General features: G+C 45.1%; 1 protein-coding gene across 3 annotated transcripts in view; it reads right to left on the reverse strand.

Annotated features, from left to right (window-relative positions):
• The window catches only part of CDC14A (cell division cycle 14A), a 168,718-nt gene that overhangs the window by 100,670 nt on the left and 54,514 nt on the right, over positions 1 to 13,534 (reverse strand). For 2 of the 3 annotated variants that reach the window (XM_040359941.1, XM_040359939.1), the window contains exon 4: positions 13,266 to 13,304. The exons of the other annotated variant lie outside the window; for it this stretch is intronic. In XM_040359941.1, the coding sequence (XP_040215875.1) occupies positions 13,266 to 13,304 (39 nt within the window). The remainder of the gene's footprint in view (positions 1 to 13,265; positions 13,305 to 13,534) is intronic. 3 annotated transcript variants of the gene reach the window in all.

The following is a 13,534-nucleotide window of genomic DNA, read 5'->3' on the forward strand; positions in this document are numbered from 1 at the left end:
AGTAGGAGGTAAGAGAAACCTATGTTCTTTACAACCGTTAATATTTAGAACTATTATTAAGATTGCATCAGTTGTACATTTTAGAATTTTGGTCCAATACTTGATGCGGCCCAGCCTCACCCAGCCTCTACCTCCAGTGGCCCCCAGATAATTTGAGTTTGAGACCCCTGGTTTAGATGGTGTCAATCGTGTGTGGTGGCAACCAGGTGAGGAGTACAAAGACAAGTGTGTCTTGCCTACAGTGAAGCATAGTGGTGGGAGTGTAATGGTCTGGGGCTACAGTTCATTGAGGCAACCATGAATGCCAACATGTACTGTGACATACTGAAAAGAGCATGATCCCCTCCCTTAGGAGACTGGGCCACAGGGCAGTATTCCAACATTATAACGACCCCAAACACACCTCCAAGACGACCACTGCCTTGCTAAAGAAGCTGAAGGTAAAGGTGATGGACTTGCCACAAGCATATCTCCAAACCTTAACCCTATTGAGCAACTGTGTGGCATCCCCAAACAGAGGGTGGAGGAGCGCAAGGTCTCTAACATTCACCAGCTCTGTGATGTCATCATGGAGAAATGGAAGAGGACTCCAGTGCCAACCTGTGAAGCTCTGGTGGACTCCAAGCCAAGAGGGTTAAGGCAGTGCTGGAAAATAATGGTGGCCACACAAAATATTGACACTTTGGACCCAATTTGGACAATTTCACTTAGTGGTGTACTCACTTTTGTTCACAGCGTTTTAGACATTAATGGCTGTGTGTTGAGTTATTTTGAGGGGACAGCGAATTTATACGGTTATACAAGCTGTACACTCACTACTTTACATTGTAGCAAAGTGTAATTTCTTCAGTGTTGTCACATGAAAAGATATAAAATATTTACGAAAATGTGAGGGGTGTACTCACTTTTGTGAGATACTGTATATACATGGGGCAAGTATATCTGTAGGTACCATTTTAGGAGTAATATTCAATTGTAAAGTCTCAACTTTATTTGTATTCTGTTTAATATACTGTATCTTAACTACAATAAATCTGGAATAAATGTATTCACTCTCTGCCCATTGCAGGAACAGGATGCAGTCATCCTTTACCAGTGTGCATCTTAAAAAAAAAAAAAAATTGCCCTCCTCCTGCCATGTTATGTCGATAACCAGCTTAGACTGGGACGACTGAGACCAATAATTAGTGAGAAATCCATGTTCACTTTCATAACTTTCTATCTGAAATACACAGGAAGATATGCTCCTAATAAATCTTGCCCTTACTGTAGATGCTAATGAGGAAGCTGCAGATAGATGGTGAGAAAAGACAATGCAATCCTAATGCACCCTAATACAAAAAGTAACTTAAATTTTGGAAGGATTAAAGGGTTTGTAAAGCTTTGTATTTTTTCACCTTAAAGTTCCACCCAAAATGAAACTTCCGCTTTTCGGAACCCCTCCCCCCTCCGGTGTTACATTTAGCACCTTTCAGGGAGAGAGGGGTGCAGATACCTGTATTTGCACCCACTTCTGGGAATACACTCTGCGGCAGTCACGCCCCTACCCGCACGCCCCGCTGTCTTCTGGGAAACACACTGTTCCCAGGAGAGAGCGGGGACCAGTGACAGCGCGCCACGCTACTCGCGCATGCTCAGTAGGGAACCGGGCAGTGAAGCCACAACGCTTCACTTCCCGATTCCCTCACCGAGGATGGCAGCGGGTGCAGCTGAGGGATGAGCGATTGCTCGGCCTTCGGCTGCCGACATCGTGGGCATGCTGGACAGGTAAGTGTCCATATTTTAAAAGTCAGCAGCTGCACTGCAAAAAATAAAAACCTAAGCCATACAATCCCTTTAAATTAGCCCTCACCAGACCCTCAATGCTGCACCTCTATATTAAACAAAGGTGCCGTCATAATGAACAACCTATCAGATACATACATTCATTTAAAAAACTCAATGAAATTAAAGGTTTATATCTGAGCAAATATTTCTGTTTTTTCACTGTATATTCAATATATACTATTTCTCTTTAAAGATATTTTAACAGTGGAGGTTCACAACTGCCTGAGAATCGTTCTTTATTCTGCATAACGTTCCCGCAAAACAGCAATTTCCTTGTCAAAACACCATTCCTTTGGGGACAAAGCTAAAAAATGCTCAATGTCTGTTAAAAAGATAAACATACCTTTTCGAAAAAGGTAGGACTTCAATGTAAACAGGAACTTTCTTGTAGTGTACAATGGTAGATCTGTTTAAATTAAAGTAAAACTCCAGGAATGAACTTCTCTGCAAATTTTCACTGGTCCAGATTGTCTCAATGTAAGTGTCAATGTCTAATATATGGAGGACAGCTGATTCACTGTAGTAATCCATACTACATACAAAGATAGCTGTGATCCTCTTCACGCTGCTCCAGCAGCTTCACCTCTGCATACTACACATGGAGGATTAATTAACTCAGCACCACCACCATTCAAAAACACCTTGTATTTCTTTCTGTGAATAAAAGGTGTATCCTGATTGGACGAGGAAGAGATTGTGATGTCACTGTCCTTCCTCTCCACTGCATTGTATTTTCTTGAAAAAAAAAAATACAAGGCGTTCTCTGATGTCTGTGGTACCAAAGCGAGTGACTCCACTGTGTTTAGTGTGCCAAGAGGTAGCTGTAGTGTATTTAGGTTTTGTGTTGCCCTAGGCCTAACTAAACTTGTGCACCCCTAATTTTAATATGACCCACCCCTTCCTGTCAAGGTCACACCCCTTTCTGTTTAAGACCCACCCTGAAATTTTGGAATGGGGACACTAGTTCTTAGGGCCTGGGGGGGAGGAACAGGATTGCATAGATTTACTCTCACTTCCTGTTTGGCTATGGGGCAGGAAGTGAAAGGAAATCTCTGCAATCGGACAGGGATGGTAAAAAAATAAACTGACAGGGGCTATGACCCTCCCTTACTCAATCCAAAAATGAAAAAAAAAGTGTTGCTTATAGTTCTACTTTAAGCACAAATTTCTGATAATTTTATGGAGAGGACTAAGAAGATATAACAATGCCAATGGTGTGGCAGAAAACATAGCACAGTGAGGAAGGTTTGTGGTCCAGGCTGCAAAGTGCTGCCCTAGGCCTGGGCCTTGTTGGCTTAGGCCAGGATACAGCATTGGCTTTAGCAGCATCCTGAAGATGATAGCTATCAATGCATGTACTGTACATACCGTAGCTACAACAGTTAAAAAATCCAACGCGGTTTAGTCATCCTGAACCTGGCCGAAACATGTTTTTTTTTTTTTACTGTTGATCACCTGCAGCAATTAAACAATGTTTTAGCCGACTTCCATGGCACCAGCATTTCTACCTTTTTTGCACGGTTTGTACATTGAAGGTTTGCAGAGACTTCCCAGTCTGAGTGTTGTGTTCTTGAGGCTGACCAGGAACATTACACAGAAGGTAGCTCGGATGCACCTGTTCCAATAACTACAACATCTATGTTCAAGTAGGATACGTCCTTTGTTTGCAAAGGGTTCCTTGAGCTGTGGCTGACTGACCTCCCATCTGATGGTACCAACATTGTTTCAGGTCCAAAGCCACTTGGCCTAGCCAGCAGCATGACACTATATTGGTCTATTTAGCTGTCTGAAAAGGTGGTATTCTGACCACCACTGTAAAGCCGCCTTCACATTGGCGTTTACCCGCATAAACTGGATTCCAGCTACAAGAGTTAGCTGATTCTTTGGCTGGAATGACACTATGCGAATAGTGGTACCCGCTCAGCCTGTACAAAATAATTATAGGCTGATAGCAGCCATTGCTGTTCACATGTAGCCTTTTGACTGCGTCCAGGCTCGGATCACCGTCCCTCACCTCAGGTGTGCGCCGCGGCTAGATGTAAACAGTGGTGGCTGCTGTCAGCCCTTCCTTGGAGGCGGTGTACAAGTAAACACCCATGTGAAGGAGGCCTAAAAGTTGCACACTTCCAATTGACTAGCGCTGTATGGGGTGTTTTTGCCATTAACCCCCAATGAATTGGTATTAGTAAGGGCTCCCTGAGATCTGAAAGTTACTTTATGGGTTCCTCTGAGGTAAAAGTCTGGAAAGGGCTATGCTACATAGTCAAAGAGAAGTCAAATATTCAAGCAAACCAAGTTGTTTCCTTCCTATGTATTGAAAGGTACAGAAGTACTCGTGTTTGTGTAAAAATGGAAATATATTTAAATAAACATATACATGGGAAGAACATGATAAGCATATAATATAAACATATACATAAACAATCACAGGAAGCCTCTGTACCTTACATCTGTTTGCATATTAAAGCTTTGCTTTCTAAATAAACAGGAAGGGAATAGTAGTGGGTGCATGATACCAGAGATTGTATTAACTCTTGCTTTATCGCTCTGTTTTCATTAGCAATTCCAAATTTTTGGTTAAATGGTTAAACTGCAGTAAATTAATCTCAACTAAAAGTGAGGAGACATTTTGCTCTGAAGCAAGATCCGTGTTTGGATTGCGCTTCAGAGGTTACTGACAAGCGGCGGGGAAGTGATGTGATGCCTCTTCATCAGGTGTTTTAACCGCATTTTTGACAACAAGCATGGCGGCAGGGCATTTGTGTGGCTTCCCCATTTCTGAATGTGTCACATTCGGCAGGCTTGCCTCCCGCTGATCACTACATGCAGAAGCAAGCCTGTGATGTACAGGTACGTTGTCCAGTTTGCCTGTGAAAGTAGTGGGTGGTCGGCTAGTAGTTAAAGAGGAGCTCCAGCCCCCCCCCCAAATTAAAAGTCAGCAGCTCAAATACTGTAGCGTCTGTAGAGTCTGGGCCTACACTGTGATGGGGGGGGGGGGGGAGGTATCTGATAGGGATTATAACCTTTCCTTGCTCTATCCAAAGTGGGAAAAAAAAGTTTTGGGCTATAATTTTACTTTAAGCACATAGACCTATACTGCAGCTGAAATAAATATTTTTTCTCACCATATCATATGGTGTCACTATACTATACTGTCCAGGGATCATGGGCGTCCGCAGAACTTTTTTCAGGGAAGGGGCATCATTTTAAGGTCACCCATGCTCTGCCTCTTTTCAACAATGTCATTACCGTCAGAGACTGCAGACATACTACAGGAGATGGTCCAAGACTGCGGACAAAGTACATATACATTACACCCTCATACACACAATACACACATATTACACCCAGATACATTACACCCCCATACACACATATTACACCCAGATACATTACACCCACATACGCACACAATCATTAGTATGGAGAACTCCCCTCCAATAAATTTCTATATTGCAAGCTTCAGATGACATTAGAGAGAATTAAATGGATAACTAACCCCAAAAACTCCTGCACATGCCAAGCAACTCAGATGAGGCTGGGGCCCTATGCAACGGGTGTTCTCGGGGGGCCCCTATCTAGAAGGAAGCGCTGGGCCTTTCACACATGTCTAGGCAGAGCACACACAGCTGGCAGTCTGAGCCGAGGAGGAGGAGAGGAGATAAATCATTAGTGGTCTGGTCGGGCTGAGCATTAGCAGACACTTAGCCAGATTCACGTAGCGTTACGCCGGCGTATCAGTAGATATGCCGTCGTAACTCTGAATCTGCGCCGTCGTATATTTAAGTGTATTCTCAAATTGAGATACACTTAAATCTAGCTAAGATACGACCGCTGGCGCCGTCGTATCTTAGCTGTCTATTTACGCCGGCCGCTAGGGGCGTGTACGCTGATTTACGCCTAAAATGCGTAAATCAGCGAGATACGCCTATTCACGAACGTATGCTTGCCCGTCGCAGTAAAGATATGCCGTTTACGTAAGGCGTTTTCAGGCCTAAAGATATTCCACCAAAAAGATGGCGCAGCCAATGTTAAGTATGGACGTCGGAACCACGTTGAATTTTTAAATTTTTACGTCGTTTGCGTAAGTTGTCCGTGATTGGGGCTGGGCGTAATTTACGTTCACGTCGAAACCAATAAGTCTTTGCGGCGTAATTTGGAGCATGCGAACTGGGATATGTCCACGGACGGCACATGCGCCGTTCGGTCAAAACGTCAATCACGTCAGGTCACGATTCATTAGCATAAAACACGCCCACCTCTTCACAATTTGAATTAGGCGCGCTTAGGCCGGCACATTTACGCTACGCCGCCGTAAATTAGGACGCAAGTGCTTTGTGAATACAGCACTTGCCTCTCTAACTTACGGTGGCGTAGCGTATATGAGGTACGCTACTCCTGCCTAACGTTAGGCACAGATACCTGAATCAACTGTCTGCTGCATGTGAAAGGTAACAGGCAAGCTGTGGGAGAGCTTTGTATTTCCAGCTACTGGCCACGCTGCCTCCCCCCAGCTCAGGGGCTGCAAACACCATCACTCCCTGACACTCCGTGTTGTGTATGTGACGACCCTGGGACATGCAGCGCAGTGCCCCCAATTGATAGGCACACTTGCCTACCTGCCGGGGGGGGGACTTGACCCTCCTTGCCCCTACCTGTGGACACCCATGCCAGGGATAATTAACTATATACGGTATATATGTGCCATGTTATAAGTCTGTTTAAATGTATAAATGATTCACCATTATTGGTTTATATGATGCTATAAATGCATAAAATTCCTGCAAAAATATAACAAAAATGTCATGTGGAATCTCACTGGCAGTTCTAGATAACAGAAATATGTATTCCTTGCAGTCTCCTAATAAAGCCATCCAATTACGCTGCGTGATGTATAACCTTTCAGTATGCAATAATACTTTCTGCTGTAACTTTTACGGATCCTAAAATCGTGGACCTGTGAGGACAGAATTATGAGAGCTGCCTGTGCTGATCTTAAAAGTGTTGGCTCCATAGGTAAACTTCTAGGCACCTGCAGGGCCCACAAGACATCAGTCATTACAGGGTTTGTGTTCTCAAATGCAATTAATAATAGCAATTCGATTTCAGCTTTCAATTCAGTTAACCAAGTTGTTGGTCAAAAAGCACAGCCCTATTTAAAATGGAAAGCAGAGTCTGCTCTGCACACCACAGGACATTGCTCTAATTACTCCAAACTGCACCTCCACGTTATGTATTATTTACAAAATAAAGAGCGCACTGCCTTTGATGTCCTGCAGTGTTGTCTGAATAATACTACAAAGAACACTCCTAGATAGAAGAGCCCCATTATGTGATCTGTCAAAGTCATATGAGAGATTTTCTCCTCCGCCCAGCATTCTTTTTCTCTATTCATTAGAATTCTAGATCGCTTTTCTTGCTTTAGAGTCCAGAAACCAGCGACCCACAAAGCACATGCACTCAATGGTAACTTTATAAGGTACACCTTGCTAGAATCTGGTTGGACCCCTTTTTGCCTTTAGAACTGCCTTAAAGGGGTGTTCCGCCTAAAAAAAAAAATATTAAAAGTCAGTAGCTAAATACTGCAGCTGCTGACTTTTAATAATCGGACACTTACCTGCGATGAGGGGGAACGAAGCCCCGCTCATCTCGCCCTCCTCCCCGCGGCGCGCTGCGCACCGTGATTGGCGGAGCAATCATCTGGGACCTGTGATGTGTCCCAGATGATTGCGGAGAGGGAGGGGGAGAGGTGACTTACTTCCGGTCACCGAGGCGAAGTGACCGGAATGCCTAAATGCATTGAGTTGCTGTCATGTGATTGGCTGAACAACAATTTGTATTACCAAGCAATTGAACAGATGTACCTAATAAAGTGGCTGGTGAGTGTATATAGAGCACACAGCTTTTTTTATACACCAATATGCTCTTGGTTGGGCCATAATGTTGTATTATAAATATGCTACTAATTTAAAATATTTCCGACCACTAGATATGTGTTACTACACCACATATTTAAAGCAGAATTTCACTCCCCTCACCCTTTCTCCTTCTTGATTTAAGTAGTAACTTTTAAAATCTAGGAGCCACAACCTGCATATGACTATACAGGTAGCTGAATAGTACATTAGATACATAAATAATAGTCTCATTAAGCAAAATGAATAACAGACTGCATGGATTGTCCTACACAGTCATAATACCTACAATACACCTCTGTACACACCTACATACAGCACTATCCAAGGCGCCTACAACACCCCCTGTACATACAGCACCACCCAAGGTGCCTAAAATTCCCCCTGTACATACAGCACCACCCAAGGTGCCCACAATACCCCCTGTACATACAGCACCACCCAAGGTGCCCAATATACCCTGTACATAGAGCACCACTCATGGCGCCCACAACACCCCCTGTACATACAGCACCACCCAAGGTGCCTAAAATTCCCCCTGTACATACAGCACCACCCAAGGCGCCCACAATACCCCCTGTACATACAGCACCACCCAAGGCGCCCACAATACCCCCTATACATACAGCACCATCCAAGGCACCCACAATACACCCTGTACATACAGCACCACCCAAGGCACCCACAATACACCCTGTACATACAGTACTACCCAAGGTGCCCTGCAGGGCCAGTAGAGGTACCCAAAATACAACTTGTAAATGCAGCAACACCCATACACCTTATACTAATACCCCCTGAGCTACATACAAAATCCCTTATACTAACAATATCTCTTGAGTTACAAACAGCCCCCTGAGCTGCATACAATGCCTCTGTACTTATAATACCCTCCTGAGCTACATACAATAGTCCCTATACTTACAATCCCCTCACCTCCCAGAGCTATATACAATATCCCCTATGTACAATATTTCCCAAACTACCAAAACTCTCTGAGCTATATACAATGCCCTCTGTATGCTCTCTGGCCCCTCTTACACGCTTATCACCATCTGCGCACCACGCAGGACAATTCCAGAACAGGATAGGAGGTCCCTTCAGGCCAGGTCAGGATCCAGAGGATGTGGATTCACCCTCAGCAAGCGGTCACTTTCCACCTGACCCTCCACCACAGCCAGTGGCCTCTCCTGTACTCACCTACACACAGCTTCACTTAACTGCCAGCTAAAAGTTAAGAGCCAGGTTTTTTTTTTTTTTTGACCAACATAACTTACGAGTGAAAAAACATGTAATATGTTCCTGAAGGTGAACTTATCTTTTAATCCTTTCAATGATGGTGCACTATTGTTCCTGATGACACCAGAGATGGGGCAAACAAACAATGGGGAATTATTTATTTACCCCCACTGACATCTGTAACCTTTTCTACTCTCAGTAGCCACAGTCTGGCCCCCCTAAAGTAGTCCGAAGGACAGTAAACTGGCCCTTTGTTTAGAATGTTTGGAGATCCCTGGTATAGACAATATAATCACCTATGCATACACCACACAATAAAAGACAATGGGGTATTGACTTACTAAGGCCCCTTTCACACGTGCAGACAATATGTCTGAATTTCAGCCATCCGTTTTCGGATGAAATACGGACATACATTTCATCCAGCTATGAGATAGAGGGTGTCAGCGGATGAACATTCGCTGACATACGATTTCATCGGTCCCCGATATGGTCCGATTCTGCAGACGGGGGAAAATTTTCAATCCATAGAGGAGAGCGGAGATCTGACAGGGTGGTCCCTGCAGGGACCGCCCTGTCATCTGCCGGCTCAGCGGGGATCAACGGAGCGATCCCCCCTGAGCAAGCGGATGAGAAAGGTACGGACCCTCACGGGATCCGTACGTGTGAAATATGTGTGTAAATAACCCCCAGTATGTGTTACTATGATGGATCTAGTTTGATGAAAATTGTGTGTTATGTTTTAGAAAATTAGGAAGCTTTTTACCTGTGGTGCAAGTCTTAAAGCTAAACTCTAGAGAAAACAAAAATCCATTGTCGTGTGGGTCCTCCTGCACTGCAAGGATTAAATGTTTGTTTATTCCTAGGGTACCAGTAAAAAGACCTTTAACTTATCTAATCCCTCAATTTGATAAAGCCGGCCGGTGTAGCAGGACCCGGAGTTGATTCTGTCAATGTATGGGCTGGCTGATTGTACTGAAGTTGATCAATCGATTGACTACAGTACAACTAGTCTGTCGGATTTTTGGTATGGGATTACTGCCTTCGGCTATAGCTGATAGCAGTAATCATTGTGATCTTTCCGTGCCCCACGCCACCCTCCTCCGGAAGAACACAATAGTGATTCTGGAGGCATTCCCCCATCAACAATGACTGTGTTGATGGGGAATTGAGCAATTTTCTTTCCTGCAAGCCGTGGAAAATAGAAACATCTATGGCTTGCCTAAGTCCTCCTCCCACTGCCTCTTCTCCGCAGGCACTCTGACATTATTAAATACAATGCAGGGCCAATAGCCCAGCATTATATGTAAGGTCACAGAGGGACCGGAACGTCAGGGAGAAGAGTTTGACCATGTTGGATGCCAGGGGAGCTAGGGGTAAGGTAGGTCCTTTTAACTGGTACCCTAGGCATAAAATAGTATTTAACGCCTCTAAGGCCGGGTACACACGAACAAACATGTACGGTGAAAGCGGTCCGTCGGACCGTTTTCACCGTACATGTCTGCCAGAGGGCTTCTGTACGATGGTTGTACACACCATCGTACAGAAGTCCGCGCGTAAACATTACGTGGGGCGTGTCCGCGTCGTCGCCGCGACGATGACGCGGCGATGACGCGGAGACGTGGGCGGGCCTGCCATTTAAAGGCTTCCACGCATGCGTCGAAGTCATTCGACGCATGCGAGGGACGGCGGGCGCCTGGACATGTACGGTAGGTCTGTACTGACGACCGTACATGTCCGAGCGGGCAGGATTCCAGCGGACGGTTTTAAAACACGTCCAGGAATATTTGTCTGCTGGGAAAAGGCCCGGCGGGCAAATGTTTGCTGGAATTCGGCCCGCTCGCGCCCACACACGACCAAACATGTCTGCTGAAACTGGCCCGCGGACCAGTTTCAGCATACATGTTTGGTCGTGTGTACGGGGCCTAAGGCCTCATACACACGACCGAGTTTCTCGGCAAAAACCAGCAAGAAACTGGGAGATATTTTTTTGCAGAGGAAACCGGTCGTGTGTACATTTTCGTTGAGGAAACTGTCGAGAAACTCGACGAGCCAAAAAGAGAGCAAGTTCTCTATTTCCTCGACGGGAATGGAGAAACTTGCCTTGTCGAGTTCCTCGACAGCCTGGCAAGGAACTCGACGAGGAAAACGATGTGTTTCGCCCGTCGAGTTCCTCGGTCGTGTGTACAAGGCTTCGGGCGAGGGGTGCCTCAATGCAAGGGAATTGTTCTGTTGTCCCCAGTTCAGCTTTAAGCGCCCGTTCACACTATGTGCAGTGACCTGTGTTTTTCCTCATGGATAAATGCTAGTAACTGCAGTGACACATAGAAAACAATAGTTTTCTATGTGTCATGTTCACACCAGAACACAGTGTTTCTCTGCACTCCTGAACTGTGCAACATATTTGCATAATATTGCACCTCCCTGGATACAGGGCCGGCCTTTGGGGTGTGTGGGGCAACAGGGGCGCCGTGCGGCCATCACAGCTTGCAGAATGTGAGTCGCAGTCAGTTACTCACATGCAAATTGCCGTCAGCCCGCCATCCCGTTCCACCCGCTCCACTGAGCCGGCAAATTGCCGCCAGTGTTGCCAACCGTCCGTGAATCTGGGAGTCCATAAAAAGATGGCCGCGAGTCGACCATGCAACTGCGCATGCGCCGTTCCGAAGCCGGCCGGGCTCGGGAAAGCTCATATGCGCTCGGCTCAGTATGCTGTGTCCTCCTCCTGTGTGCCTTTCACCTCTCCACATGTCAGAGCTGCCCTGATGGTGGACAGAGGAGGAGGCCACTGTAAGGGGTCACCATCGTATCCGCAGCCTCATTTTGGTGGGCGTGATTCTTTTTTTGGGGGGGCAGCATTTCATTCTTGGTACCAGGCAGCACAATGTCTTGGGGGCGAGGGGTGAAGATGGGGGGGCGCCACAGGATTAGCCAGCACAGGGTGCCTGAACACCTAAGGCCGGCCCTGCCTGGATAGCACTGCATGTCAGCTTATCGCAAGAGCTCTGCCGTGCGGTAACGTGAATGAAGTGTCATTTTGTACACGTCACAAAGTTTAGAAAGCGAACTGCGCAATGCCATAAAATATGCATCATACCACCTCCTGCCACAGCCCAAAACAGCTGCTGCCCGCACACCGATCCACTCCGGTTAGTTAGTAAACCCAGGACCCTGCATTCACTATATCTGGTCTCCCACAGTACACAGAACACGGAAATGCAATCGTTTTAGTAAATATAAACTGCTAAATACCTTTACTCATCAGCAGTTAGAGCAGTCTTGTGGCTTCTATCAGTGTCAGGTTAAACCTTGGAGGAGGAGTTTCATTTTACCACTGATTGTCCTATGCTGATCACATACACTCTCAAGAAGAAAAAATAAAAACTCTCTAGCAATACAAACCAAAACGAGCATGTGCAGCTTGCCCCCAAGCCTCTGTTCTATCAGGAGATGGTTTAGGTACTGTGGAAAAAGGGGAGGACCAGAGAAGACAGGATCAAACAGCCTTTTTACACAATGCAGAGTATTACCCCCCTTAGGTTCCACAGTGAGTGTAACAAGCATGCTTTACTGCATATACTGTACAGACTGATTTAACTGTTGTGGGTTTAGTAACACTTTAAGGAAAACTATAGTAAAAGAAACACACAGGCTACATTACCTGACCTGCTTGATAAAATGTTGGCTGAGTGAAATCAGAACTCTGAATCTGAATACGTGTTCTGCATTAGTGATTCAGAAAGTATTGAAGTCACTGGATCAGAACGGCAACCTCTGTTCTCTTATTTTATATCTTCTTTTAGAAGAGTAAAAAACTATTAGTGTGCTATAAATTCCAGCTTAATATTTCTCTGAGGCGAAGATATATTACTAACAGGTTTGTATGTTTAAAGCAGCATCAGAAATGTTAATAGTGAGACCAGCGTGATTCATTAACTTGATGGACAAAAACAGCAGGTCTGTACACAAACTGCATGCCAAGTAACTTTCACATAGCATGCTATGGGCAGATGATCGGTTGCACACCAGGCATGCTTCATTTGAAAACGTACTCCCATGTCTCGACGAGGCTTTGGTTGTCGACATTATTTGCAAACTGTATTAGTAAGGGAGAATAGTTTATAATTTTATATTTCCAGTTTCCTAGGCAGAACATGCAAAGAGCCCTTATCAGTGGCTAAGCTTTCTCCCACCCCTAAGGGCTGTGACCACGCTCAGCACATTTCCTTGGAGATCTCCGAGCAACACGTACAAGCCAAGCAACTTTAAGAGGAGAAACTTTACCTTCAACTTCTTGATCAAAGAACAGCATCGCCAAACATTCTGTACAATGAGAAACAACATCACACTCTGCTGCTTTTTTTTTTTTTATAAACAAGCCAATGTCCATTGATTGTATTTTATTTTATTCAGTTTCTCGTGTGTATTTTATTTTATTCAGTTTCTCGTGTCTAAGCACCCTCTATTTTTGTGAACCCCAGTTTCCTAATTATGTTACCGAAGATAAAGATCTATTACATAGTTACATAGTAGGTGAGGTTGAAAAAAGACAC

Source organism: Rana temporaria, chromosome 7, assembly GCF_905171775.1.
Source record: "Rana temporaria chromosome 7, aRanTem1.1, whole genome shotgun sequence".
NCBI classification, from domain to species: Eukaryota; Metazoa; Chordata; class Amphibia; order Anura; family Ranidae; genus Rana; species Rana temporaria.